This window comes from Aethalodelphis obliquidens, unplaced genomic scaffold (genome assembly GCF_003676395.1).
Source record: "Aethalodelphis obliquidens isolate GAN/ISIS:26980383/991018 unplaced genomic scaffold, ASM367639v1 scaffold20, whole genome shotgun sequence".
Lineage (NCBI taxonomy): Eukaryota > Metazoa > Chordata > Mammalia > Artiodactyla > Delphinidae > Aethalodelphis > Aethalodelphis obliquidens.
Genome location: NW_020837964.1, coordinates 17707955 through 17735616, shown reverse-complemented (window position 1 = coordinate 17735616; position 27662 = coordinate 17707955). Strand labels below are relative to the sequence as shown.

Sequence of the window (27662 nt, the reverse complement as noted above, 5' to 3'; positions counted from 1 at the left end):
TTTAAGCTTTATGTATGATACTAATAAATTTGTAGATATAAATATATGCTGCTTAAAAATTCAAAACTCATTCTCAGTAACACTCACTTTTTACTAAAAGTTGGGTATTTACTACCCTTTTATTTAATTTTGCTGTTAAAAAAACCAGAGTACACCCTTTACAATGTTGACCTGGCACACAAGTGTAGAATTAAATTGTTCATAGATAAAACAGGACCTGATGACTTAGTGGCTATAATGCTGTTTTTATTTTTTAATGCCTCATTTTAGAGACTTACGAAAAGAAAGTTCTTATATCTTGTTCTACCTGTTGGTAGGCAGGGACTTTTCAGATAATATGAAGACAAGGAATTATACAGAGCAATCTAGAAAGCAAACTTTCTGAATTAGAGAATAAAGCCCAAATAACTTTTAGAAAGGTTATCTTCAGTCACGTTCCATCTAAGAAATATCATGATGAAAAATTGTAAAATAGCCAGGTGTGGAATGTTAGAAAGACTTGAAAGTGCTGGTAGGAGTAGGACTAATTTTGTCTAAACTTTGGTACAAACCCCTCATAGTGTTAGGTAGATGTCAATAAATTGCTTTTAGGAGGAAAGGAAAGCAAAACAGCTTCTTTCTGGCAAGTGAATTAGCCTCTAAAAATCAGAGAGATTGAGAAATAGTCCTTGCCATTTCTCCTATTGTTGCCCCCCATAAGGCGGGAAAAACCCTCATTGTTCGGTGAACAGTTTAGTGAATTAAAAACCTCCTGGAGAGACAAGCAAAACATTAGTTTGCTGTAGACACTTGGTTTTGCACAAGGGCTGGGACTGTCTTGAAAGCAGGAAGGGGTGTAGAAGTTTATTCTCTCTACAAGGTTTTGGCAGCTCAGCTGCAGAGGGAAAACAGAGGAAATGTGTACGTTGGAGGAAAATGGTAAACATTGTGTAGAATTTAGCAACAAAGAGTATGTTGTCTTTATTAACTTTCTGCTAATACTAAATTATAGAGTACAGCTCAAAGGCAGGAAATAAGGAAAACATCTGGGATGGTTGAATTGATCCAGCAACTCACTCGGTAACAAGAGGGTACAAGAGGGTGTTTTAATTTTAGAGAGGCATTTGGGAACATTTCCAGCTCTGGTGTTCCCTCTCTCTCTCTCTCTCTCTCTCTCTCCTTTTCTTTTTAACAGATTTATTGAGATGGAACTCACATACCTCACAATTCACCGATTTAAGTGCTCAGTTCAGTGTTTTTGGTATTTCACACTGTTGTGCAACCATCACCACAATCTAATTTTAGAATATTTTTATCCCTCCTGAAAGGACTCCATACTTATTAGCTGTAACCTCCCATTCTCTCCACTTTGCCCCCAGCCCTAGGCAACCACTAATATACTTTCTGTCTCTGTAGATTTGCCTATTCTGGACATTTTATGTAAATGAAATCATATAATATGTGGTCTTTTGTAGTTGGCTCTTCAGTGTTTTTAAGATTCATCCGTATTTTATCATGAAGCAGTACTTCATACCTTTTAATGCCAAATGGTGTTCTGTTGTATGGTTATATCACATTTTGTTACCTGTTTATCAGCTGATGGAAATTTGTGTTGTTTCCACATTTTGGAGTGTTATGAACAGTGTTGCTGTGGACATTCATGTACAGGTTTTTGTGTGTATGTATGTTGTCATTTCTCTTGGGTGTATACATAGGAGTGGAATTGCTGGATCATATGGTAACTCTATGTTTAACCTTTTGAGGTACTGCCAGATCATTTTCTAAAGTGGCCACACCATTCTACATTCCCACCAGCAATATATGAGAATTCCAGTTTATCCAGATTATGGTCAACGTTTGTTATCATCCTTTTTTAAAAAATAGCCTTCCTAGTGGGAGTAAAGTAACATCTCCTTGTGGCTTTGATTTACATTTCCCTAATGACTAATGATGTTGAACAGCCTGTCATGTGCTTATTGGCCATTTGGATGTCTTCCTTGGAGAAATTTCTGTTAAGAACCTTTGCCCATTTTTATTTTTTAAAAATTAATTTTATTTATTTATTTTTGGCTGCATTGGGCCTTCGTTGTTGCGCACGGGCTTTCTCTAGTTGTGGTGAGCGGGGGCTACTCTTTGTTGCGGTGCGTGGGCTTCTCATTGTGGTGGCTCCTCTTGTTGCAGAGCACAGGCTCTAGGCGCCAGGCTTCAGTCATTGTGGCACATGGGGTCAGTAGTTGTGGCTCACAGGCTCTAGAGCACAGGCTCAGTAGTTGTGGTGCACGGGCTTAGTTGCTCTGCAGCATGTGGGATCCTCCCGGGCCAGGGCTCAAACCCGTGTCCTCTGCATTGGCAGGCGGATTCTTAACCACTGCGCCACCAAGGAAGCCCCTTTTGCCTATTTTTAAATTGGGTTGTCTTTTTATCATTGGTGGGTTGTGGGATTGGACTCACTCTGACCAACAGCTTTCTCTAAAGAAATCCTCCTCATCAGTCTCTTCTCAGTCCCCACACCTTTGATCTTCTCTACCCTCTTTCTGAATGAGGAGTTTTTATAGTCTTGATCTCATCATAGTCTGGTGTCTTACTTTGGAGTTTTAAGTCTATTTTATCTTGGTGCTTCACTTGACATTTCCAATTTAACACCCCATGTCACCTGTGTTATGACAGCTGTCCATCTGGCTGCCTTCTCAGTCTAACTGCAGAGCCCCTTAGTCCTCAGAGCCAGTTTCTTCTTTGCTTTATACACAGTCCTGGTCAGACTGGTTATCTGATTTTTAAGACCATAGCAGAATTAGAAGTAACAAATTAGAAGTTAGTTAGACTAACTAAGGCACAATGACAAGAGCAGAGAGGACCAAGGAAAGAGACAGAAAAAATACCCCCAAAGGGCATAATCAGTTGAAAAGCAAAGTATGTTGGGACCACTGTGTTCAGTATACTTTGTTTAAGAAGGAAGGGATTGCATATAATTCATTTTAGAAATATTTCCTTCCAAAATTGTTAAAATATAAGTACATTTTGGTATTTAAAGGAATAAACTCTCAGCTCTCTGAATGAAAATTTTATGGCAGGAACAATGACAAGGGAAGGGCTTTTTACACTTGCATCCTTCACATACAGCAGGGAATAGAGCAGTGTGGCTCTGGTGGGCCAGGTGGAAAGTTCTCAGCAGTACAGGTATATATGCAAATGCTAGTCGAATTGAAATGAAAACTTGGCATAGCCACTTGTACTTCATCTGCATAAATAATTCTTGTCATTTCTATGTGTGTACCTTATTTCTGGTAAAATTATGTAAGCCAAAAAGGGCATATGCTGCTCAAATAGCTTTTGGTCCAGTGGCTTCCCATTCTGTCTCCTCTGCCTCTGAGTGTCTGGGGCCTAATCTCTAGAATGTTTATATTCTTTTGTCCTCCCTGGTATGAGAGGGAGTCGTGTTTTTTTCTTTGCCTACAGAGGTGAAGAGAGGCCCATATTGCATAGAGACTGGTTCTGGGTAGGGCAGGGTAAAAGAATTCCAGTTCTTTCTGATTTGGATATTTTCTTGCTCTTAAGAGGAATGGCCAGAATTCGATAGTGGGGGTGGAGAGATGTTGCCTTTTAGTATTCCTCACAGTACTTGCCCAAGACTCCCTAAAGGCAGAAGAAATTTTAGGATAGGAAAGGCTAGAAGGTACCTAATGAGTTTATTTTCTACATTCTCATTTCCATTTTCGCTCTCTGTTTCCAGGTTTAGGAAATCTTGACCTTGATTATTCACATCTTTTCCCCCCATCTAATCTTAATGAATTTCTAATTAAACTTTCTCTGTCAGATTGACCAGTTGACTCCTCCTTCCGAATTTTTAATTATTTGTGTAGAGTAAATTAGAATAATACAATCTTAGAGCTGGAAGGAACTTTAGAAATAATTTAGTATAATCCTTCATTTTTTTTAATAGACTTTATTTTTTAGAGCAGTTTTAGGTTCACAGAAAAATTGAGTGGAAAGTACAGAGAGTTCCTGTGTATTCTCTGCCCCCACATGTGCACAGCCTCTCCCACTATCAGCATCCCACACTGGACGGTGTATTTGTCACGGTTTGTGAACCTATGTTGACATGTCAATATCGCTGTAAGTCCATAGTTTACATTAAGGTTCACCTTTGATGTGGTACATTCTTTGGGTTTTGACAAATTAATCCCTCATTTTACAGTAAAGGAAACAAAATCCAAAAGATTGTGAAGTGACTTGTCCCAAATCACACTAGTGAGTGACAGTGCTGGTCCCGGGACCAACATTCCCTTCTCTCTCTCTTTCTCTCACTCTGTTTGGAAAAGATAATATTTGCACATGGTACAAATTTAATAAGTGCCAAAGGCTCTACAGTGAAAAGTTAGTCTCCCTCTCACCTGTGGACCCTCCCTAAAGGCAATCATTCTTTCTGGATGTTTCCATCTCCTGTTGAACTGTGACTTTGAATAACATGCAAAGGAATAAAAAAAGTATCCTTCAAGGATGTGTGAGATTTAAGCATTAGATTTTCTAAATGCTGCAGTTCAGATTCTGTGGTATAGTGTAGTGAAAAGCACTTGGCCTTTTGAGTCAGATGGACCTAGATTGGAATTTGGCTCCAGGGTTGACTATCCATGGGACTTTAGGTGACTTAAATGTGTCACTTGAGTTGTCGGGTGGTTGAATAAGGTAACTTTTGTTAGACTCATTGCATTCTTTCTTTCTTTATTTTCTTAATAAATTTATGTATTTATTTTTGGCTTTGTTGGGTCTTCGTTGCTGCACGTGGGCTTTCTCTAGTTGCGGTGAGCGGGGGCTACTCTTCGTTGCGGTGCGTGGGCTCCTCGTTGTGGCTTCTCTTGTTGCAGAGCACAGGCTCTAGGCGTGCTGGCTTCAGTAGTTGTGGCACGTGGGCTCAGTAGTTGTGGCTTGCGGGCTCTAGAGCTCAGGCTCAGTAGTCGTGGCACACAGGCTTAGTTGCTTCACGGCATGTGGGATCTTCCCGGGCCAGGGCTCCAACCTGTGTCCCCTGCATTGGCAGGCAGATTCTTAACCACTGCACCACCAGGGAAGCCCGGGTCATTGCGTTCTTTAAAAGGTGCTCAAAAAACTGTCAGTTCCTTTTTGGTTCAGGGAAACTCTTTTTTAAAGACTGTTTTATGCATTATGCTCTGAAAGCATGCACAGTACAAAATACTATATTAAGTAAAACTTGCCTGGTTCGCTTCTCCTAAGTCTTAATTAAACTCAGTAAGTGCATTAGAAGTTCTAGAACACTACTGTCAAAAGGATCACTGGGATATTTTAGAAGGCAGCATTTGACTAGTTTAATCTTTAACTGGGGTAGAATCAAGTTCCAGCCTGTATTGAATTTCAATGTTAGGATTTAGTCAGCTTGATTCTGAATAGGCTCATCATGTTTGTATTTCCATACCTGTATATCCCTGCAGAAGATAAGGCCATAAATTAAGAAAACTGTTCCATTCACAGTAGCATCAACAAGAATATTTAGGAATAAACTTAACATTTGCATATGGCTATATATTTTACAAAATATTTTAACGTGAATTATCTTTTTGTGTGTGTGTGTGTGTGCGGTACGCGGGCCTCTCACTGCTGTGGCCTCTCCCGTTGCGGAGCACAGGCTCCGGATGCACAGACTTAGCGGCCATGGCTCACGGGCCTAGCCGCTCCGCGGCATGTGGGATCTTCCCGGACCGGGGCACGAACCTGTGTCCCCTGCATTGGCAGGCGGACTCTCAACTACTGCGCCACCAGGGAAGCCCTTAACGTGAATTATCTTAATTGGTCCTTATGCTAAAAGCTTAACGCCTACATTATATTATCCATGAGGAAACTGGGACCTAGAGCGGTTTAAATGTCTTATCCCTGTTCACTCATTTAATGTGTGGATTTGGGCAACCACATAGGTGGCAGAAACAAAGTTTACACCCACGTTTCCTGATTCCTGACTTCCCAGTGCTCTTTCGGTGACTTTGCAGCGGTCTCTAAGGGATGTGTTTGACAATATAATGGGAGTCTATGAAATGAGCACATGAGGGCTGCTTTCGGTTTTGTTTGCTTTGAACCAGAAACACGTATTTATTCTTAATACTTGATTAAAAATATATATATATATGTATATTTGTTTATTTATTTTGGCTGTACCAGGTCTTAGTTGGGGCACGGGATCTTTGTTGTGGCATGCGGGATCTTTAGTTGCAGCATGTGAACTCTTAGTTGCAGCATTCATGTGGGATCTAGTTCCTTGACCAGGGCTTGAACCTGGGCCCCCTGCATTGGGGGTACAGAGTCTTACCCACTGCGCCACCAGGAAGTCCTATTCTTAATACTTTTGACCATTTTGATTCCTCTGGGTTTTTCCTTTCTTCTTAAATTCAAATTTCCAGTCAATCTTTCCAGAAAAACTCAGTCCTCCAGACACTGAAGACAGAAGCCAATATAATAAAATCAAATCTTCTATTGTTCAGTCTGCTCTCCCTTCCATGGCTGAAGTTCTGTGATTCTGTTCAGTTAATTTGCATTGATTGATAACTTCTAGCTTCAGCTTTTTTTTTAAAGAAAAAATGAAAATAGGGCATTGTAACTTCCCCACAAAAGTAGAACTTTTGAGAAAGTAAACAGCAGTCAGTCTGCTTTGTTCATTCATTTTTTTTTTTTTCTTTTTGCGTTACGCGGGCCTCTCACTGTTGTGGGCTCTCCCGTTGCGGAGCACAGGCTCTGAACGCACAGGCTCAGCGGCCATGGCTCACAGGCCCAGCTGCTCCGCGGCATGTGGGATCCTCCCGGACCGGGGCACGAACCCGCGTCCCCTGCGTTGGCAGGCGGACTCTCAACCACTGCACCACCAGGGAAGCCCCATTCATTCTTTGATTCAGTTAATCAGTCACCAAAAAATTTACCAAGTACCTACTGATTGCCGCTCTGCTTGGTTTACAAATACAGAAATGATTAAGAATCAGCTGCTACCTGATTCCCAGTGAAGCAAACAAAGAGTTACAATAGAGCATGATTCATAGTTAAGAGTACCAAGAAACATGCCTCTCTTACTTGTTAGAACACCAGTCCTCTAAGTTTAGATGAAGGATCGAGAGGCTTAACCACAGAGGCCTCTTCTCAGGGCTGGATCTGTACTAGAAAGCCAAGATGCATTCATAAATGAATGTGGAAATCCCCAGAAAGGAATGAGGAAATCCCCAGGTTCCCAGTGGGGTCATTGGTACCCATGTGTCTCCTTGACTAATCTTTTCTGAGCCATTTTGGTTTTCCTAGATCCATACAGGCCTCTTATTTTGCCCCTCAGTCCTGTCCTACACATTTATACTGGAAAAGCCGCAGGTAGTTACAGAGATTCCACTTTTCTTCAAAGCACCATTTCACTTACTCTCAGAGAGGCTTTTTCACACCAAAGAATTAAAAAGGTACCTTGCGAGTCTGTCTATACCTTCCCTGCTTCAGCTTTCCCATCTCTTGGTATTTTGTTTGGTTATCCCTAGTTGTACAGATACCTCAAGTAAACTTGAGTTACCAGAAAACCTTTCAGCTAAACAGGATTTCATCTTTTGAGTATTAACTTCAGAACTGATGGAACAGAAAGCTCCTGAGGATGGGTTAGAAATTTGTTACATCTTGGTCAAGTTGAAGATTCAACGTTTCAAAAATTTTGGGGTGGGATGCTTCATTTTTTTCAACTAGTCTTACCTCTTAATGGCTGAGGTACCAGAAAAGTATAGAAGACCATGAGCAAACTTGCAGTCAAGTCAGGGAATGCTGGAGTAGATAGGAAAGAGTTTTAAAGCTTGATTAATCCAACCTCTTTATTTTCCAGATAAGGAAACTAAGACTCAGAGAAGTCAATTGATTCATGTTAAGTCTCTCAACTGCTCAGTGGAATTATTTACAGACAACCCTATGTGAAACATGCACGATAGTTATACTGCTAAAAAAAGGAGACTTCCAAATGATATGGAACATCTTTACAACAGGTAGAAATAATATATCAAGTATTAGATTGTGTTTCAGAAGTTGAATCTCTACCCCACTTTGCCTCCTAGTGAGCAGGGAAGACCCCCTACTAGAAAGAGACTGCACATAAGCAGAGTCCAAAGAAATTCCACAACACTTGGGTGTTAGGGCCCAGAGGCGGGGCAGGCAGGCCCTCCCCTCAGTGGGGCAGGAACAACTTACCTATTGTGCCTTCACTGCTTCTTCAGTCGGTACTGTCACCAGCCTAGTGTGCAGGAAACTGAGAGGAACTAGCCCCAACAGTTTTTTCCGTATGTGGTATGACTTCATTGGAAGATTCTTTTTTTCTGGGGTATTTGGTCATTGTCAGTGCTGGCACCAAGAGATCACAGTGCAGCATTGACTGAATCAGTCCAGCCTCCCATGTCCCTTTATGGGTCACTAAACTCCAGATACAAGTCAATGATGTGGGGCAATCCACATTAAGGGAAAAGTGACCAGATTCCACTTTGGGAGTATAAGCAGCGGGTAATGTTAGATGTCAGGTGCAGACCAAACTGTTAACCTGCATCTGAGTTTAATGTGAGGCAAGAGATTAGAAGGAGGGGACTGTCGTTGGAAAGAACTGGCTAAACTGTGACCCTGGAGAGCTACCGGAAGACTTGGTAGAAAGGAGCTATATAAGACTCTTAGTAGGAGGAAGAGGAGGCTGCACAGGAGTGCTGTCCATGGTGCCACTGGGAACTTCAGCCCTACTTGGCAGAGGTCACAGGAATAGGGTCATTAATAGTCTGACAAGCTGGGATCCACTGAATCTGAGGGGCTACAGCAGGGATAAAGTTAGGGATTGAAGAAATAAAAATATCATTATGTACAGGAGGAGGTTAGTATTGGGAGGCCATGGGGTACATGCTTTGCTCTTTTTTACATTGTGGTAAAATAGACATAACATAAAATTAACATTTTAACCATGTTAAAGTGTATAATTCAGTGGCATTTACAGTGTTGCACAGCCATCATCACTGTTGTTCCAGAACTTTTTCATCACTCCAAATGGAAACCCCATACCCATTAGGCATTCAGTCCTCATTTCTTCCTCCCTTCAGCCCTGACAACTGCTAGTCCACTTTCTTTCTCTATGGATTGTGCATGGATTTTATGTCAGACAGATCTGGGTTCATCCTGGCCCTGTCACTTACTGACAGTTTACCTTTGCTCAACTAACATAGCTTTTCTGATCCTCAGTTTTCCAAAGTTTTAGAATAAGAATAAAATGTTTAACTTGCAGGACTCTTGGCGAGAATTGATTGTATATTAAATGTTTAGCTGAATACCTGGTTCATTCTTAAGTGGACGTGCAATAAGTGGTAGTTATTGTTTGCTTTATAAAAGCAGTAACAGTGGGGTTCTTTTATTATTTTTTTTAAATTTATTTTTGGCTGCGTTGGGTCTTTGTTGCTGTGTGCGGGCTTTCTCTAGTTGTGGTGAGCGGGGGCTACTCTTCATGACGGTGCGTGGTCTTCTCATTGTGGTGGCTTCTCTTGCTGTGGAGCATAGGCTCCAGGCGTGCAGGCTTCAGTAGTTGTGGCACGCGGCCTCAGCAGTTGTGGCTCGCGAGCTCCAGAGCGCAGGCTCAGTAGTTGTGGTGCACGGGCTTAGTTGCTCTGCGGCATGTGTGAATTTCCCAGACCAGGGCTTGAACCCGTGTCCCCTGCATTGGCAGGTGGATTCTTAACCACTGTGCCACAGGCAAGTCCCCCAGTGGTGTTCCTTTAAATTGTGTACAACTGCGTTTAAACAGCTTATTCACCAAAAACTCAGGTAACACAACTTAATCATCTACTCTTACAGGTGCTGAAGTAGGGAACTTGACTTTTGCATGCCAGGCTAGTTAAAGAGGTCAGAGACTTACATATTCAAGAACTGATTATGTGTTACAAGCTCTAAAATGCTTTTGGAATTTATAGGAGAAAAGTCATTAATGGTGGTTAGATGCTTAATGAATATTTGAATTAGAGAATGAACGAACAGTTCGACAGTGAAATGATACAGCAGGCCTATGGAAGAGGTAGAACTTGAGCTGGGTCCGTTTAATAAGTACTACTGCCTGTCTTTCATCTATAAAGTGCAATCTTGTCGTTAGGATGCAGAGCAATCCATGAGGTGGATAATAGAACTGGATTTTGATGATTGTTTATAGATGGCCAGTCCAAAATTTTTGGAAATAGATACACTTCCGTTAAGGATGTTTAAAGAGAAGTAGATTAGGGCTCACTCCAAGGAGGAATTTTAACTATTAATGTTGGAAGGGAGGTGACAATCCTGTATGTGTCAAGCAGAGGCCATTCAAGTTCTTTGAGCTCTCATAGAGAAAACTCATTGATCAGTTTGAGCCAAAGGAGACTTTAAATCTTTCCACTTTGAAAAAAAAATTTCTCTATTCTTAATCTGTGAACTTAATGGATTATTGGTGAATTGATAAGAGTTATTCTTAATTTCTCCCTCTTTCCACACGCTCTTCCCCTCATCACTCTCTATCCCTTTAAACTTGTTTTTCTTCTAGCACTTGTCACTGTCTGATATTATATATTTGTTTATTTTCTGTCCCCTCACTAGAATGTATGCTCCTTTGAAGCAGATAATTCGTTTCCCACCGTATCCGCAGAACCACAGACGTGTCTGGCACACAGTTGGCACTCAGTGAACATACGCTGAACCTTTACATAAAAATGAATCACATATGTATATGTATAAATAGCTGTGCAGTTTTTTTGTATTCCTTGTAAGAAAATACAGAAAAGTACAAGAAGAGAATTAAAAAATTGGAGTTTATCAACAACAGCATACACCTCTGAGAAAGGTGCTTGATTTGAATTCATGTTAAAGTTTGAAGTGCTTTAGCCCAGTAAATCATAAAGATTTAGCTTCATTGGTTTGTTTGTTTGTTTGTTTTTTTGTACTAAAGATGCTGGTAAGGAAGGATGGCTCCTTAGGGATTACCTCTGGAACACACAATCCAGAGGCAAACAGTAGGCCCTTACGTTATCTGGGGGAATCTCTTTTTTACCTCCTGTAATTGGTGATATCATAATTAGCCCCACATATTATTTCTGAACACTGCCATACAGTGCTGCACCTCATTTAGGTGGGCTTATGGAGGTTAGATCATGCACAAGAAGCTGGCTCCTTCATTATCAGGCTCCACAGAGGAGTTGGGAGGCTTAAGGAGTGTGAAAAATTAGGTTTGATTTAAAGGGACAGGGTTCTCTAGAAAAGCACAGAGATTTTTCCAGCTTGTGCCTCCATGACCTTTAGTTTCCCATAAACATCATTGATTTCTACCTCAATGGTCTTTCTGTAAATTAGAGCCTCTTGACGTTTCCCTTTCCTTGTCCTTTAAAATAGGTCTGCTAATACAGACTTCGTGAGATAGTTATAATTTTAATGTGCAAACTCTTTAAAAAATCTAACATAGTACTCGGGAGATAAAAATCCCAGCATAGTTTCTGGAATACATATTAAGTGTGTAATCATTGTCAGATCCTCTTTCTTCTTTTATTATTATTATTGTCTATACCATCAAGTTTTAGTTAATTTATTAGAACAGAATTGCATTTTAAAATCCTATTGTGGGGACTTCCCTGGTGGTCCAGTGGTTAAGAATCCACCTGCCAATGCAGGGGACACGGGTTCAATCCCTGGTCCAGGAAGATCACACATGCCGTGGAGCAACTAAGCCCATGCACCACAACTACTTAGCCTGTGTTCTAGAGCCCACAAGGCAGAACTACTGAGCCCGCATGCTGCAACTACTGAAGCCTGCACGCTCATGCTCTGCAACAAGAGAAGCCACCGCAATGAGAAGACCACGTACCACAATGAAGAGTAGCCCCCGCTCGCTGCAACTAGAGAAAGCCCACGCGCAGCAATGAAGACCCAACGCAGCCATAAATAAATAAATAAATAAATAACAGTAAGCTTGTAGAATTTTAAAAAATAAAGTGAAATAAAATCCTATTGTGTTTGATTGGAGTTTTGAATAGCATTTTGGCACTTCATAAGATACTTTAAATTATCCACCTTGAATAATAATAATATTAACATTAATCTTATTATTATTGGTTTGTTTTATTTTTCCTGTTAGATCACAAGCAATGAGAGAGAACAATTCTTGTTCACTTTTTTTTTTTTTTTTTTTTTTTTTTGTTCACTTTTATATTCACTACAGTGCTTAGAACAGTACTTTGATTCCAGTAGATTCAGAAGAGTTTGTTGAATCCTTTTTAAAAGGTACAAATAAAACAGTTAACATAGTTATTGTTAATAAACATCAGAATCCTCACACACTTAACCCTGTGAAGCCAGTGCAGATCTAGGTGCACATTTATTGAACTGGAGAGAATAGGACATGCCCATGTGACAGTTACATCTTAAGAATGACAAATCTAGAGCAAGCTGTGTTTTGCTTTGTTTTCTTTCAAATCTAGTCTTAAGCTTTTCTATTTGGTGGTCATTGCTTGTTAGTTTCTAATAGCAGGGCCTTTAGCAGTAAGATAATTATTGTATTGATGAATAATAGGTGAAGAGACTCTTGAGGTAGTCAGAAGTAGGAAAGGAAGGGGTCAGAAAATGGGTTCACCTACCTGGTTCACCCAGCAGCTCTTAAGGCTGCACGCATGAAAGAGCAATGCTCCCTTTTTAGTCTTCCTTTGATGCAGCCTGTCTGCTAATCCCAGATGGTTTCCTTAGGCTTAGAGCTACAATTGTTCACCTCAGGGCTAGAGTGTTGCTTAAGATAAGCCTCCAAGCCCTGCTAATTCGTGTATGGTGTTTGATTCCCATTGCTCCGGCCTCGCACTCAGTGTACCACCATTTCCTTTTCCCTAGGTGTACGTGGTCGGGAATGAACCTTTAACAGTTTTGGTGGATTCCCTGCTTCCTGTCCTGGGAGTGCTCTTTTCTCTCTACTGTTTTACCAAGCACACTGTGTCTCACATAAGGTAAGCAATCTAGAGAACCTTATTGTTTGTAAATACTGAAGTCTTGTATGTTGTTCTTATTTTGAATATGACTTATGCCACTTTATAATTTTTTTTTTCTTTCAAAGTCAGGAGAACATTTGACAGTCCTCTAGAAAAGAAAGAGAGCTTTGCAGATTGCACGGGATTGGATCTAGTGTTTAGAATGACTTTCCTCAGCCTCTTAGACATCAGAAATGAAATCTGTTTACACGTATGAACATGCCACTGTTTGATCAGTGAGAAATACTGGAATTACATGTCTAGGGAGGAGGAAATAGAGGTTGGATCATAAATACCTTGTGAGTAGTTAGAAATCAAGCTGGGGAAATCTGGATCTGAATGTGGCACTCTGTAATTTAGGCTTGGATTTGGTGTTAGTGCTGTACAGTGTTGTTGAGAATGAAGGGATTCCTTAGTCATCCAGAAAATAATCTTTTGTATTGGAATTTAAGTAGGACTCATTTTGTATCAGCTCTGTTTTCACAGTGATTTACATTGTTTCTTCCTCCTTCTAAGACTTTAACTGGAAGTTTGAGATTGACAAATACACACTACTATATATAAAAGATAATAAGGACCTATTGTATAGCACAAGGAACTCTACTCAATACTCTCTAATGGCCTATATGGGAAAAAAATCTAAAAAAGAGTGGATGTATGTATTTGTATAACTGATTCAGCTGGCTGAACACCTGAAACTAACACAACATCGTAAATCAGATATACTCCAAGAAAAATTTAAAAAAAAAAGATCCTACAGAATTCTGATTTTTGGTGTTTGGAAATCTGCCACATGTAATCTCATATTCAGTAATAGTATCTTCTTCATAGTGTTATTATGAAGACTAACTATGCATTGAAGTGTTTAGCACTGTCCCTGGCAAATAATAAGCTCAATAAATAGTCACTATCATCATTAAGTGATAAAGCGAAGTACTCAGTCTTGCATATTATTTGAAGCTTACATATTGCCTTTAACTCTCTAGCTTTTGGTCAGTCGATCACTGAAGCCCACAGACATGAGGGAAGTGACAAGAGAAAGTGCAGTGGAAGATGGAGGCTATAAATATGTGCATTTGGCTTCAAAACACCATTCCTATAATAACTCTTGTTTTAGTTTTGAAGCCCAAGTCCTCACAGCACTATCATGTCCTCATCAAAGACTGAGAAGGAAGAAGCAAACGTTTATTCCATTCCTGTCCTAGTTGATTGGCACGGATAAGAGGGGATAAGGAATCAGCAAGAATTTGTTGGTGTGCTGTTTCTTGGTCTCCAGTTATTGGTCCCCGTCTTAGATGGTTTGATCACTGTAAACTTTTCTTTCACAGTGCCTGATTCAAAGGCAATGAGTTCATCTGGAATAAAAAAAAATCATGTGGGGCTCATGTGTCCTATCAGGGCTGCTTCTACAACCAGAGATTAGTCAGTCACTCACTGAATTTCAGGATATTTGCATTCTGAAATTCACAAGAAGCATAGTTTCCACTCCTGTACTTCAGTAGTACTAGATGATTGTGCCAGCCTTTAGAATGCATGGAACCTGACTTTTATTCTTTCTTTTTTTTATGTTAGCTCGTTAAATGTGTAGAGTAAGATGACAAGCTCATTTATAACTGCTTTTTTCTGCCAGGTCACTTTGCCAAGAGATCTTATTATGGATGCTGGGGAAACTGGAGAGGAAAAAGGCAATTACTAGCCTGAAAGGATTTGCAGGGTTGGACAAAACTGTGCCCTCTCTCCATTCTCTGTGCCACTTTAGAGCTGCCACTCAAGGTGGCATCATGATTACCATCAAAGAGGCCGTTTGGTGAGTCCACCCATCCTTTGCTGTCTCTCTTCAGATTTAATTGTACTCGAAAGGCCATTCTGTGACTCGTCCACTAAGGGGCGCTGATAGAAAGGAAACCAGAAACTCAAGCAGCTTGAGGTGCTGCTATTTATTGATATCTCTAAGTGAAATGTGAGCCTTAAATGATCCTCCAGGTTTTTCCTAGATGCTAGCTAATAGGTGCAATTTACTGGAGCCTCACAGCTCTGCATCACAACAAGCCCACTTACTTCACAAAGTCTTTGCCAGTGAATCAGAGTAAAGGGCAGACACATATTCACCCTCAACACCTTAACAATCCAGTTCTCCCTCTGACACTCAGAATGGTATATGTGTGTTCAGAGTCAGACTTAATCCTAAGGGAAATTGTCTCAAAGCTCTCTTTTATGGTAATTTTATGATGGGGGTTTGTTTCTCCTAGGGGTTGTTTAGAAGGCGGCTAACAAGTGTTAGTGGAACGGATAATTTTATTTCTCCTACATCTCACAAGTGTATTTTAAATTATTTCCGTTTTCTAGGTGATGTGTAGATGTTATTACCTACGAACATAAGTTCTTGTGTTTTTTTTTGTTTTTTTGTGGTACGTGGGCCTCTCACTGTTGTGGCCTCCCCCGTCGTGGAGCACAGGCTCCGGACGCGTAGGCTCAGTGGCCATGGCTCACGGGCCTAGCCACTCCACGGCATGTGGGATCTTCCCGGACTGGGGCACGAACCCGTGTCCCCTGCATCGGCAGGCGGACTCTCAACCACTGCGCCACCAGGGAAGCCCCATAAGTTCTTGTTGATCAGAGTCCACGTAATATTTAACTGGTGGCAGCTACTCAGATGTCACATCACATTCAAAGTGCTGCTATTTGTTAAAGTGTTTAAATTTAACTATTTAAGTTCATGGTTAATTTGGTTAAGTTTTAAAACACTTATTCAATATGAGAGTCTTGAGGAAAATAGAAAAAACACATTGATTGAAAACAGAATTATCAGTACAAACTTAAGCTACTAATTTACTGAGAGTTGTTGAGCATTAGTAGGTTTTGCGGTTATAACTATGCCTCCAAACTGAAAGAGCTTAATATTTTTTGGCATGTTTATTTAAAAACCCCTCGGAATAGTTTATCCTGGGACCAATTTAGGGACTAGATAGAGAATTTTATAGTATGTGACTTTTCAGCAGTTCAAACTTATTGCTGTCTTAACAAGTCTTTATGGAAATATGTCAAAATCAATAGTTCTTATTGAAACTACAGTTTCTCTTCTTGGTAGGAAAAAAAGTGAATAGGCAGTGATTGAATGGATCTCCATACACTGCCAGAAGCAATGGATCCTTAACCTGGGGTCTGTACATGGACTTCTCGGAATCTATAATCCCCTTGAAATTATACACAAATTTTTTTATATGCAAACATGGATTCTTTTCTGAAAATAGGGTCCGTAGCTTTCATTAGGTATTGAAGACGCTCCATGTCTCCAAGACGTTGACACCATACCAGAGAAATGTGTGTGTATGTTTGTGTGTGTGTGTGTGTGTGTGTGTGTATGTGTGTGTGATTTTATGATTTGTTCTAAAGATCCTGCTCATGGTGCTAGTCCCCCAAGGGCAGGGTCCATATCACCGCCTGGTCTTTATCACCACTTACCTTTCACTCTACCATTCTGCCCAGCAGCACCAATAATCAATAAGAAGTTTGATTACAGAAACTCTAAAAGAGCATTTTAGATTTCATGATCTTTGGATCCAGAATTTTTACCTTTCTGGAACTCAGTATAACTATTTGGAATTGACTCTTTGATTGAAATTTTAAGAATGAATAACATAATGCTTCTTAAGGTAGTTGTTGTCATGTCTTTTTTTTTAAAAGAATACTTGAATACAGTACTTCATTTTGACAGTTGGGGTGGTTCACAGAAGCTTAGAAGCTATTTCAGCTTTTCTTCTAACATAAAACGTGGTGGAGATAACATGATTGATCTGAAGGACTCTGGAAGATTCTAGGATAATATAGGAAGTAATTCTAAGCGTAATTTCTAGGTTATTCATTCTACTAAAGGAGTATAAAGGCTATGCTATTAAGTGAACTGGCAGATTGGGACATACTGCCCAGTTAGACGGTTTGCCAAATTAACTGTAATAATTGTATTTTCAATGAAATGAAGCAGCATCTGTCATTTTTTTCTCAATTTAATCTGAAAGAAATTTTATTCTTTTTTTTTAAATTAACCACTTTATTTTATTTATTTTTGGTTGTGTTGGGTCTTCGTTGCTGCGTGCGGGCTTTCTCTAGTTGCGGCAAGCGGGGGCTACTCTTTGTTGCAGTGCACGGGCTTCTTATTGTGATGGCTTCTCTTGTTGCGGAGCATGGGCTCTAGACGTGCGGGCTTCAGTAGTTGTGGCACATGGGCTCAGTAGTTGTGGCGCACGGGCTTAGTTGCTCCGCGGCATGTGGGATCTTCCCGGACCAGGGATTGAACCTGTGTCCCCGGCATTGGCAGGCAGATTCTTAACCACTGCGCCACCGGGGAAGTCCCAGAAATTTTATTCTTTCATCACAAAAGTAATACACGTTCTTTGTATAATACAAAAAAGCATAAAGAGAAAAACAAAAATCAACCGCTATCCTAATCACTGTTTACATTTTAGTGTTTTGGTGTATCTTCTGTACCTTTGTATTTATTTACATGATGCAGTATAAGAATACTATATATTGGCTTTTATACTTATCCAATGAATGAAAGCTAGAAGCCATAGTACCTCATGAGAATTTTCTTGAAACTTTTTGCAGAAATCATGGCACCGTTTTTGATAACTTAGCCACATTTTATTACTTGGAAATTTGGCCACCTCAGTTTTCTGCGCCTTTATGCATTTTCATAACTCAACAATTGGTTCACTGAGATTGACTGAATCTCTTCCTATGAAGATCATGTCTTTTTCCACTGCCCATAACCCTTAGTGGCTCACTGAAAAAAGGTCCAAGTTCCTTTGAATGGCATCCAAGGCTCTCTGTGATCTGCCCTTGCTTTTCAGCCTTCTCTTTCTCTTCTTTTCTTCAGGAACCAGAATATCTGCATAAACCTATAGTTTAATTCCTCCTTGCTTTTGCAACTTATTGAAATAATAGTAATTCTTCAACGTCCATCTTAAAATGAATCTTCCCCATTTGAGCAAATGACTATGTAGGACATGATAGCCTAGCTTCTGAGAATAAATACCTTTTCAGCATGGAGAAACAGGAAAATAATTTAAACAAATTTTTTAGCTCTTTATAATGATCTACTGTATGGAAATAGCATGTTACTTTAAAAGATTATTAATGGGGTTTCCAAAAAAATAGTTTCTCTGGGTGATAAATCTTACCCTGCATTGCAGTGATGAAGATGAAGATGAAGCCCTATACCAGAAGGTGTCCTCAGAGCAGTGCCAGGTAGAGCACCTTGGGGACTTGCTGTCCCACTGCCAGGAATGTGGTTTGGCAGGTGACTTCTTCATCTTCTGCCTGAAGGTAAGAACTAAGTATAGTTCATGATGAGCTTTATTCTAGGATAGTACCAGGAGCCCCTTTGAATTTTCAAGGCAGTCATAATTTTAGGTCCTAAAATTAGGTCTTAATTTAGGAGAAATAGAGGACATAAGGGTAATTTATTTTTTAGTAGCCTTTGGTTTGGTCAAAAAGAAATTTACCTTCAGCAGTACACATATGATTGAACGACTTTCCAAGATAATCTGCACTGAAATTTTAGAGATGACCGAAGTAGAGCTGTTGATCTATTAAAGGGTTAATCTTTGCTCTGTGTTGACAGTAAGAACTCTTTGGAAGTTAATAGTAGGTTTTACAGCTGTAGAGTAATCCCTTATCCTTTCTGACTATTGTTTTGTCAGGTATTTGCAAAGGAGATTTAGCAGTTCTGCCTCTCTCATTTCATTTTGTAGCCATTTGAAACCTTTTCCGGGTGTGTTTCTTAGCCTGGTGGTTGTGCTTCCTTTTGCCCTAATCTCCCACAGTAACTTATGCCCCATACTGCTACTCCTTGTTTGTACTGCTAGCGACCATAAGCCGATATCTCTGATTCCCTGTCCATCTCTGCCTTCTTTAGTATTTTCCCTAAATAAAGTGTCAACTCTAAGAGAATGTCTGTGGAGTTTAAGGTTGGTGTGGGTGTGGGAGAATGCAAGGAGGGAATCGGGGCTAACGTTCCTAGAATTGAAGTGGGTGATACTTTTTCGATGTTTCTCACCTCCCATGTTCACATTCATCCCCCTGCCCAGCCATTCACTGTAAATAACATTCCAAGAAAATACCCTCTTAATTGGATAATTTCTTTAAAATTTGTTTAAAAAACAAAAAGTCAAAGGGCTTTGCTCTAAACCAAGGTTCTTCTGCCTTGGTACTATTGACGTGTTGGCCTGGATAATTTTTTCTTGGGGTGGGGGCTTCCTGTCCATTGTAGGAAGTTTAGCAGCATCCCTGACCTCTACTCACTAGATGTCTGTGTCACCTCCCAATTATGACAACCAAAAATGTCCCTAGATATTTCTGTGTGCCCCCTGGGGAGCAAAATTGCCCAGAAACAGTTGAGGACCACTCCTCTAAACTGTCAATTACTAAGGTAAAGCATGAATTCTTAAGGAAGCTAAGGTTTTCCTTTCCCAAGGAAATTTACAGTGTGAAAGCTAGGGAAAAGCTTACAAAACCCACAGTAATGAATTATCTATTAGTAGAAGTTTAGTTCTAAATATCTTAGGGAAAAAGAGGTGTGGTGCTGAAAGCATGTAATAGTCTCTAAAAAAGGTTTGGAAATGTTATATGACCCCAGTTCAAGGGAAGCTAGTGGTAGAGATCATAAAAATAGTGATAAAGTAAGTAGTCTGTCAAATTAGTTCTTTGTGTGTATGTATGTTTTTTATTATGAAGTTTAAAATTTTCATATACCTGGTATCATGATTTATGTATTATTCTGCAACTTACATCTTCCATTCAACCGTGTTTTTGAGATCCCTCTATATTGATGTTCATATAGATCTAGTTCATTTATCTCACCTGCTGCAATGTAATAAATACATCACAATTTATGCTTATTGCTGTACATTTAAGTTGTTTCCAGTTTTTGGCTATTGTACATAATGCTGTAATGAAAACAGACTGGTTCTCTATATACACATTTCAAACAGAGTTTTCTAGCTATTTTTGAAATCCTTAGTTGTACAGGATTTTTTTCTCTTTTTCTTTTCTCCCACACTGATAGGAGTTGACTCACATGGCTGTGGAAGATGAAGCAGAGTTAAAATCAAAGCCCTTCTCCAGCAAAAACCTCTTGGAATTAGAGCAGCACCAGACTCTTCTTATGGAAGGTCAGGAGCGGAAGCTGCTGGTCCTCCAGCTTACGGCTGTTCTGTGTGAGAGAATGTCTGAGCAGATATTCACAAACATCACTCAGGTCAGTGACGGCCACATGCCGGTTCCCAGCCTGGTGGTATTTGTCTATTTCGGTTTCTTTCATTCTTTCCCCAAAATGTTCAAAGAGATGTTTACTCAGAGTGTGGTTTGATGACACCTGCATCAGTGTTACCTGGAATTCAGGTTAAACGTAAATTACTGAGCCCACACCAGGCTAAGAAAATCAGTACTTTCATAGGTCCTGAGAATCAGCATGTTTAACAAGCTGCTGAGGTGATTCTCATGCACATGAAACTGAGAATTATTTAAAATATTTATATATCACAGTGGTTTTCAACTTTTGGTGCAAATAAAATTGTCTGGGATCTTTTTCCTAATACTGATGCCTAGCCCACTTTTAGAGATTCTGATTCAGCATGGCTGCATTAGAGCCTGGGCATATGTATTTTTTTAAGCTCCATGGATGATTCTAATGTGCATTAAAAGTTGAGAGTGATTAAAACTCAAATTTGAAAAAAAAAAATCACTAATGATAAGATCACCTTGAATTGTATAGGTCCTCTAACTCACAGCTTATCTCCACAACAGCCTGTGAAGTGTTGAGTGTTTGTTTTGTTTTGTTTTGCCTGTGAAGTTTTCAGATTTTTTTTTTTTTGGCTGTCATTAGCAGAAATTTTACTTCCAAGCTCTTCAAAGGTTATAACAAGCACAAATAAAGTGTTCTTTTAAGTGTCCCAAATTAAATCAAAGGCACATCATCAAAGTAAAACACTTATGACATTGAGTACTCATTTAGGTTGTAATATTTTCACATCACTTTTTTTTAAAATCATTTGTAATATTCTGTAGATCACATTTAAACATTGTTTTAAAGACATGAAATAATTCAGTATTTTTTTAAAGTAAAACCACCATTATAAAATAGAGGAACATAAGAAGACAAAGATCAAATCTGCTTCATATACAGGATGGGTCAATCTAATACACAATACAACATTAGTCCTTTCAAACAAGTTTGCTAAGAAACAGTTCCCCTGTTTAGTGTTAAAAATAAAACAGTCTTCTTATTTAGAAAAATCAAAGTATCGTTTGATTAATACAGCCCATTCTTCCCCCAATTTTATACTTGCTTGTCTTCATTTAGAAATTATAAATTCATGAGAAAAGAACAAATTTTGTTATGGTATAAAAATCTTAGTCGGGAACAACAAATTACAAATATTTAATTGTTTTTGACAAACAATACTGTTTTCCTTCCCAAAATGTAAACATCTAGTAAATAAAACATATGTAACATTCCAAGTATAGAAACACTTAATGAAAGAGGTGTATTTTGGTATATTTGGTGGTAAGGTTTTTGTTTAAGTATAAAGCACTTCAGCAAAGAACCAGGCCATTATTATTTAAAATCTACTCCTTCACCCAGTTTCCTTGAGTAGAAACTCATAAATTTCTGTAGAATTTTGGCTAAAGGACCAGGCCACAGGAAAGGTCCTGTGAAATATCTAAAAGTCATTTGGCTGGAGAAGTGTGTTCATGAGATTTGGAGGCAGTCATTCATCACTTGGTGCTTGAAAGCATTCCTCAGCGGACTTCTTCCCTACAGTCTTCAGAGTAAAGCACAGGATCTGGGCTCCCGAAAGAGGTTGCTTCTGGCTGGAACACCTACCAGCAGGGCTTCGTTGCAGCCATTCTGCATGCAGTACTGTTGAAGCTCTGCAGCCGCCTGAGAGACCTTGATCCTCTCCATGCCGGCCTCCAGCTTGAGCTGCTCCACCAGGCGCTGCAGGGTACTCACGCTGGCCCCCAGATTTTTTTTTTTAATGCTTTCAGAGTAGAGTAACTATGTGAATCAGTGCCTGAATTTAATGGCTCAGACATTATTTTTACCAGCTTTTTTAAAAAATAGGAAATAAAAGTATTAAAGTATAGGCAGTGTAGTCATTATATTTTACCACTTTACCACAGTTAGTTGTTGCTCGGTTGGTGAATAGTCAATTGTAAGATGGTATGATTGTCACGCTTAAATCTGACTCTCCAGCTCTTTGTATCATCGTCATTGTCATCTGCCTTCCGGTGTTGCTAAGCAGCATTTCACTACAGCTCCCGCTGAGAAAATTTGCAGCTGCCTGTCAGCTCTGACTTATCGTGCCTGTTTAATGAGAATTATGTTCATTATTTCTTTCCTGGCCTCTTATTCCTTCAGTTCACTGACCCCATATTATTTAGTAGGGTGATTTGTTTCTCCTGTGTTTATTATATCAGTTCCCTAAAGACTTTTTCATCCAGACTTTATGTTTTTGTCTCAGGATGCTAGTTGGAAAGGAAAATGGTCTAAAAACTGATATGACTTAAGCCTTCCCACTTACCTTCTTTTACTCCTAATTAAGGAACGGTGGTGTTAGGCTGATACAAAAGTGATTTGTCCCATTAAATTATCGTCAGCTGAGGTTAAAACATATCAGGACAAAAAGAAACACACACAAAAAATTGAACTGCATTTGGTAGTCTTACTGCTAGTGATAATTTTGGTATATTATTTTGAAATACACACGTGTATGGATATGTTATAAGTAATAAATAAGTTATAAGTAGTTTTGTTAACATAATTAGGAAACAAGATTTTCAGCATAAGAAAGAGAGTTATAAACATAAAATTAAAGAACTTGAGTAGGGCTTCCCTGGTGGCACAGTGATTGAGAGTCCGCCTGCCGATGCAGAGGACACGGGTTTGTGCCCCGGTCCAGGAAGATCCCACATGCCGCGGAGCGGCTGGGCCCGTGAGCCATGGCCGCTGAGCCTGCGCGTCCGGAGTCTGTGCTCTGCAGCAGGAGAGGCCACAACAGTGAGAGGCCTGCGTACTGAAAAAAAAAAAAAACTTGAGTAAAACTCCTATAATATTAAGTTCTAACTGGAAGTGTTTATATGAACTCATAATTTATTTTTCTCTTTTTAAAAAGCAGGTATTTTCTAGCTCAGTCCACTGTCAATGCCAAGAAGCAATGACAATCCAGTAGCAAATAACTGTCCCCAGTACCAGATTATAGTTTCTAAATACTATCTCCTACAAAAAGAACACAAAACTCATTGGATTAAAGGTTCATTCGGGTCTAGGGCAGGAATTATACTGTAAGCCTCAGGGCATCTTGAAGCAATCCGAGGTTAACGGGCTCATGTCAGTGGCATTCAGGAGCCAACTTGGAGGGGCTCCTGTTGACCACAGGTAGGACAATTTGAGCATTACAAAGAATAATACCTACAGTGGATTAAAACATGTCAAGTCCCCTCCCACCCCCCTGAAAATCTCTTGTAAGACGTGTTTGAGGTTGCTGAGGCATCAGTTCACTATTTTGTAAATTGATAAATGAAGGGAATGAATAAAGCATTTATCTTTCCCGTGTAACTAGTCAACAAAGAAATTTTTTTCTTTGTATAAGAACCACAGCTGAAAAACTCAAAAAGAGAACTAGAAAATTATATTTTGCAATCCCCTAATAACAATGGATCTAGGTAACAATCATCAATGTTGCTAAAACCATTAGGGGTACTTTATAATGAATGTATTAGGCCATTTGGCACCCAAACCAACTGTTCCTTTCTTCTCCCAGCATTTTATTACAAAAACTTTCAAATTTGAAAGAATTTTATAGTGAGTACCTGTATACCACTACCTAGTTTCTACAATTAACATTTTATTATACATGCTTTATCACATATTTATCTATGTTTGCATCTGTCTATACATTTTTGGTGGATTTCAGGGTTAATGCAAATATCAGTAATGTCAACCTGAATATTTCAACCTGGACCAATTAATCTTTTTTTTTATTTATTTAAAAATTTTTTTTTTTTATTTTGGACCAGTTAATCTTAACATCACCATGAGAAGCAGACATTATTATGTGCTTCCTCATGTAATGCCATAGGAAGTATGCCATACCACCTGGGAAGGGTTCTTCCCCTCAAAACCCCCAAACAATACAAAACAAACCCCCCAAAATGTGAACCTAAATCTGATCAAGGAAACTCAGGGTAGAGGAGCAAATTAAGTGCCATGAGGAAACAATTAGCCAAATCCATAATGTGGGAAATTCCATAGTACAAATGACCCAGCTTCTTCATCAAATAAATGGCATTAAAGAGGAGCAGGACTGTTGGGGACTTGAGTCATATCAACGAAATGCAGTGTGTGGATCTTGATTCAAACAAGCCAATTGTATGAAGACATTTTTGCGACAGTCATGGACCAGGTATTAGAAGATATAAGGAATTTTTATTGAGTGTAGTCGTGGTATGGTAGTTATATAAAAAACAAATCTTCTTATTTGTTAGAAATGCATATAGAAGAAAAAAAAGAAATGCATATAGAAGTATTCATGGGTGAAAGATTAAAAATTCAATAAAGTGTGTTGGCAGATGGCATATTAGTATGTGAGGTGATGCAGAGATGAATGAGGCATGGAACGGTCTGTACTGATACAGAGCCCTGTTCCAATTCCCGAGTTCTTTCATTCTGCAAATATGTATTGAGAGCCTACTATGTGCTACATACTCTTCTGGGTATCAGAGACACGGCAGTGAACAAAACAGACACATATCTGTGCTCTCATGGAGCTTACATTTACATAGAGGGAGAGAGAGACGGTAAACAAGTAGGCAAAAACACACAGGGCGTTAGATGGTGATAAGTACCAGAGAGAAAAGCAAGGAAAGGGGATGATAAAGGGAGTGTGGTAAGGTAAATAGGGTGGTCATGGAGAAACTCACCGAGAAAGTGACTTTTGAGCAAAGATCTGAAGCAGGGAAGGAGGGAGCTATTGAGATACTTAGGGGAAGAGTGTTCCAGATGAGAGGGAGCATGCCTGGAGTGTGGAGGGATCAGCAAGGGCGCCAGTGTATATGGAGTGGAATGAGCAGATTCCCTTTTTCCTGGTCTTCCAAGAAACTGCCACAGTCTGCACCCTTCTGTATCTGGATCTCTGTAATTGGCAGAATAGAAGGGGTTCTACGTGCTGTGGTCTTTTTCATATGATAAAATTTTTTAACATAAGAAACACGTGCTCATTGTAAAAACATTTAAGCAATACAGAAGTACAAATTTTTAAAAAGTAGGGACTTCTGATTAAGATGGTATATTGAACAAAAGTGTTTATCTGTTCCCTCTGGAAACCACAAGGACCAACAGAGCAGGAGAGGAGGAGACACATTAGAGAAGAGAATAACAATATTTGGAAACTGGAAAATAGTAGCTGATTCAGCAACTTCAGAAAATGGAAAGCTAAGTGCCTGCATGGAAGAAGTCAGGAAGCAAAGCACTATGCCTCAATAGAGCGGTTAAAAGTTTTTTGAAATGAAAAAAAGAAGCAAGTCACTTCTCCTTGCAGAACCCTAGAAGGACTGCGGGCACCAGATAAGCTCTAAAGATGGAGCTGAATTTAGAGCTTAAACCAGCTTGAGGGCTTCCCTGGTGGCGCAGTGGTTGAGAATCTGCCTGCCAATGCAGGGAACACGGGTTCGAGCCCTGGTCTGGGAAGATCCCACATGCCGCGGAGCAACTGGGCCCATGAGCCACAACTACTGAGCCTGCGCGTCTGGAGCCTGTGCTCCCCAACAAGAGAGGCCGCAATAGTGAGAGGCCTGTGCACCGCGACGAAGAGTGGCCCCCGCTTGCCACAACTAGAGAAAGCCCTCGCACAGAAACGAAGACCCAACACAGCAAAAATAAATAAAATAAATTAATAAACTCCTACCCCCAACATCTTCTTTAAAAAAAAAAAAACCAGCTTGAAAGGCTCCACAAGAGGTAAACCCTTTGACTTCTTCCTTAACTTTGTACAACTACCTCCCCTCCGCAGCAGAAGACTGGAGGTTTATTCTTGAGAGAGGTTGAACCCAAATACTCTGAACTTGGGTGGTAGTAGCACACTGCAGAACAGGAGGATTAAGTCGATGCCTGCAGACTCAGCAGTAAGGCCTCAGCTCCCTTGCACTCAGTTGCCAGAATGTTGGCAGCAGGTTTGCACATCCCCATAGGATTATTGTGACAATTAAGTGAGTAAATACCTGTAATATGTTCAGAGCAGTACCTGGTAAATAGTAACTGCTTAATGTTATCACTAAATTAAATAGCTAAATAATTAAAACTGGTTGCCTCTAGAGTCAGAATCAGGTGGGGAGAAATGGGGTAGGGCACTGCCATTTTTCATTATAAACTGTCAGGAATATTTGGCTTTTAGAATTATGTAGCTTTATAAAAAATTTTAAGTAAAAAGTATAAGTGTCTCCCATTGTCTCCTCAATATACATAAATTCTAGAACAGGCATCAGTCACATAACTATCCTTGTGGCTGGCAGCCCCATAAAATCACAGGAAATGAATAGTAGGGGAGGAGCTGTTGTCCAAAGGGGTATAGTGGTTTCGTTGTTACAAGGTTTGGGGGAAAGGGTACTTCATAAATGACAATAACAGCTGGCTGTCAACACCAGTTAACAGCTCCCAGGTTTTTTTTTTTTTTGCGGTACGCAGGCCTCTCACTGTTGTGGCCTCTCCGGTTGCGGAGCACAGGCTCTGGACGCGCAGGCTGAGCGGCCATGGCTCACGGGCCCAGCTGCTCCGCGGCATGTGGGATCTTCCTGGACCGGGGCACAAACCTGCGTCCCCTGCATCAGCAGGCGGACTCTCAACCACTGCGCCACCAGGGAAGCCCCCAGGTTTTTTATTTTACGTACAAACTGGAAGTTTCTTTCTTAACAAAAATAGGATCATACTACTTGTTTAGCAATATTAAACAGATAGAGAAGAGGAATTTAGAAAAAGTTGGAAGGCTAGATAGTGTTCTGTTCCAGCAATTTAACAGTATATTTGTGTGAAATAGAAGCTTCCTGTAATCAAGGAGTGCTTTAGAAAACTCTTTGGAGGCAAAACAGGTGGCCCAAGATGGTAGATCCACCAGTTTCTCTGGGAAAAGCCAATGTCCTTAACTTCTAGTAATCAATAAGTTCTTAGGCAGAGAGGGTGGTGAAAATTGCCATTACCAGCATGGTTCATTACAGTAAGTGGAACTTTTAATAACCTTTCTAGTTTCCTGCCTTGCTCCAAAAGACAAGTGTTAACAAGCCGTTCTCCTGACTTTAAGCCTGCAATAAAGATTCTGCCATAGCATGTGATTTGCCCAGAGAGTTAAACATGCAAGCTTGCATATTTAGACCTATCTCAGCCATCCCATTTTCAAAATGATTTTTCCCTTTTGAGCCATTAATCCTAAATGTGCATGTGAGTGTGTGCACGTGCAGGTGTGTGCATGTGCATGTATGGGTATGTGTAGGCTGTCTTTTATTCAAATGTGTTTCTACTTAAGATGATTAATCCAAGCCCAGTTAAAATGATGCCGACCAAATTAATTCCATTTAAGGCTTAGTTGTTAGCCAAATGCTATGTAAAATCTTATATATGAATAATCTTAA

The 27662-nt window shown here is 39.8% G+C and overlaps 1 protein-coding gene and 1 pseudogene across 6 annotated transcripts in view; one reads left to right on the top strand and one right to left on the bottom strand.

The window, feature by feature from the left end:
• HAS3 (hyaluronan synthase 3) overlaps positions 1 to 27662 on the top strand; it is a 202548-nt gene that overhangs the window by 33384 nt on the left and 141502 nt on the right. For 4 of the 6 annotated variants that reach the window (XM_027119458.1, XM_027119457.1, XM_027119456.1 and 1 more), the window contains exons 8-11: positions 12847 to 12959; positions 14611 to 14787; positions 18173 to 18305; positions 20047 to 20238. In XM_027119458.1, coding sequence (XP_026975259.1) covers positions 12847 to 12959; positions 14611 to 14787; positions 18173 to 18305; positions 20047 to 20238 — 615 coding nt within the window. Of the gene's footprint in view, positions 1 to 12846; positions 12960 to 14610; positions 14788 to 18172; positions 18306 to 20046; positions 20239 to 25888; positions 26002 to 27662 lie in introns of those variants that run through there. The other 2 variants (XM_027119461.1, XM_027119460.1) reach the window with 2 other exon arrangements.
• On the bottom strand, positions 21385 to 27239 carry LOC113627353 (guanine nucleotide-binding protein G(I)/G(S)/G(O) subunit gamma-10 pseudogene; annotated as a pseudogene).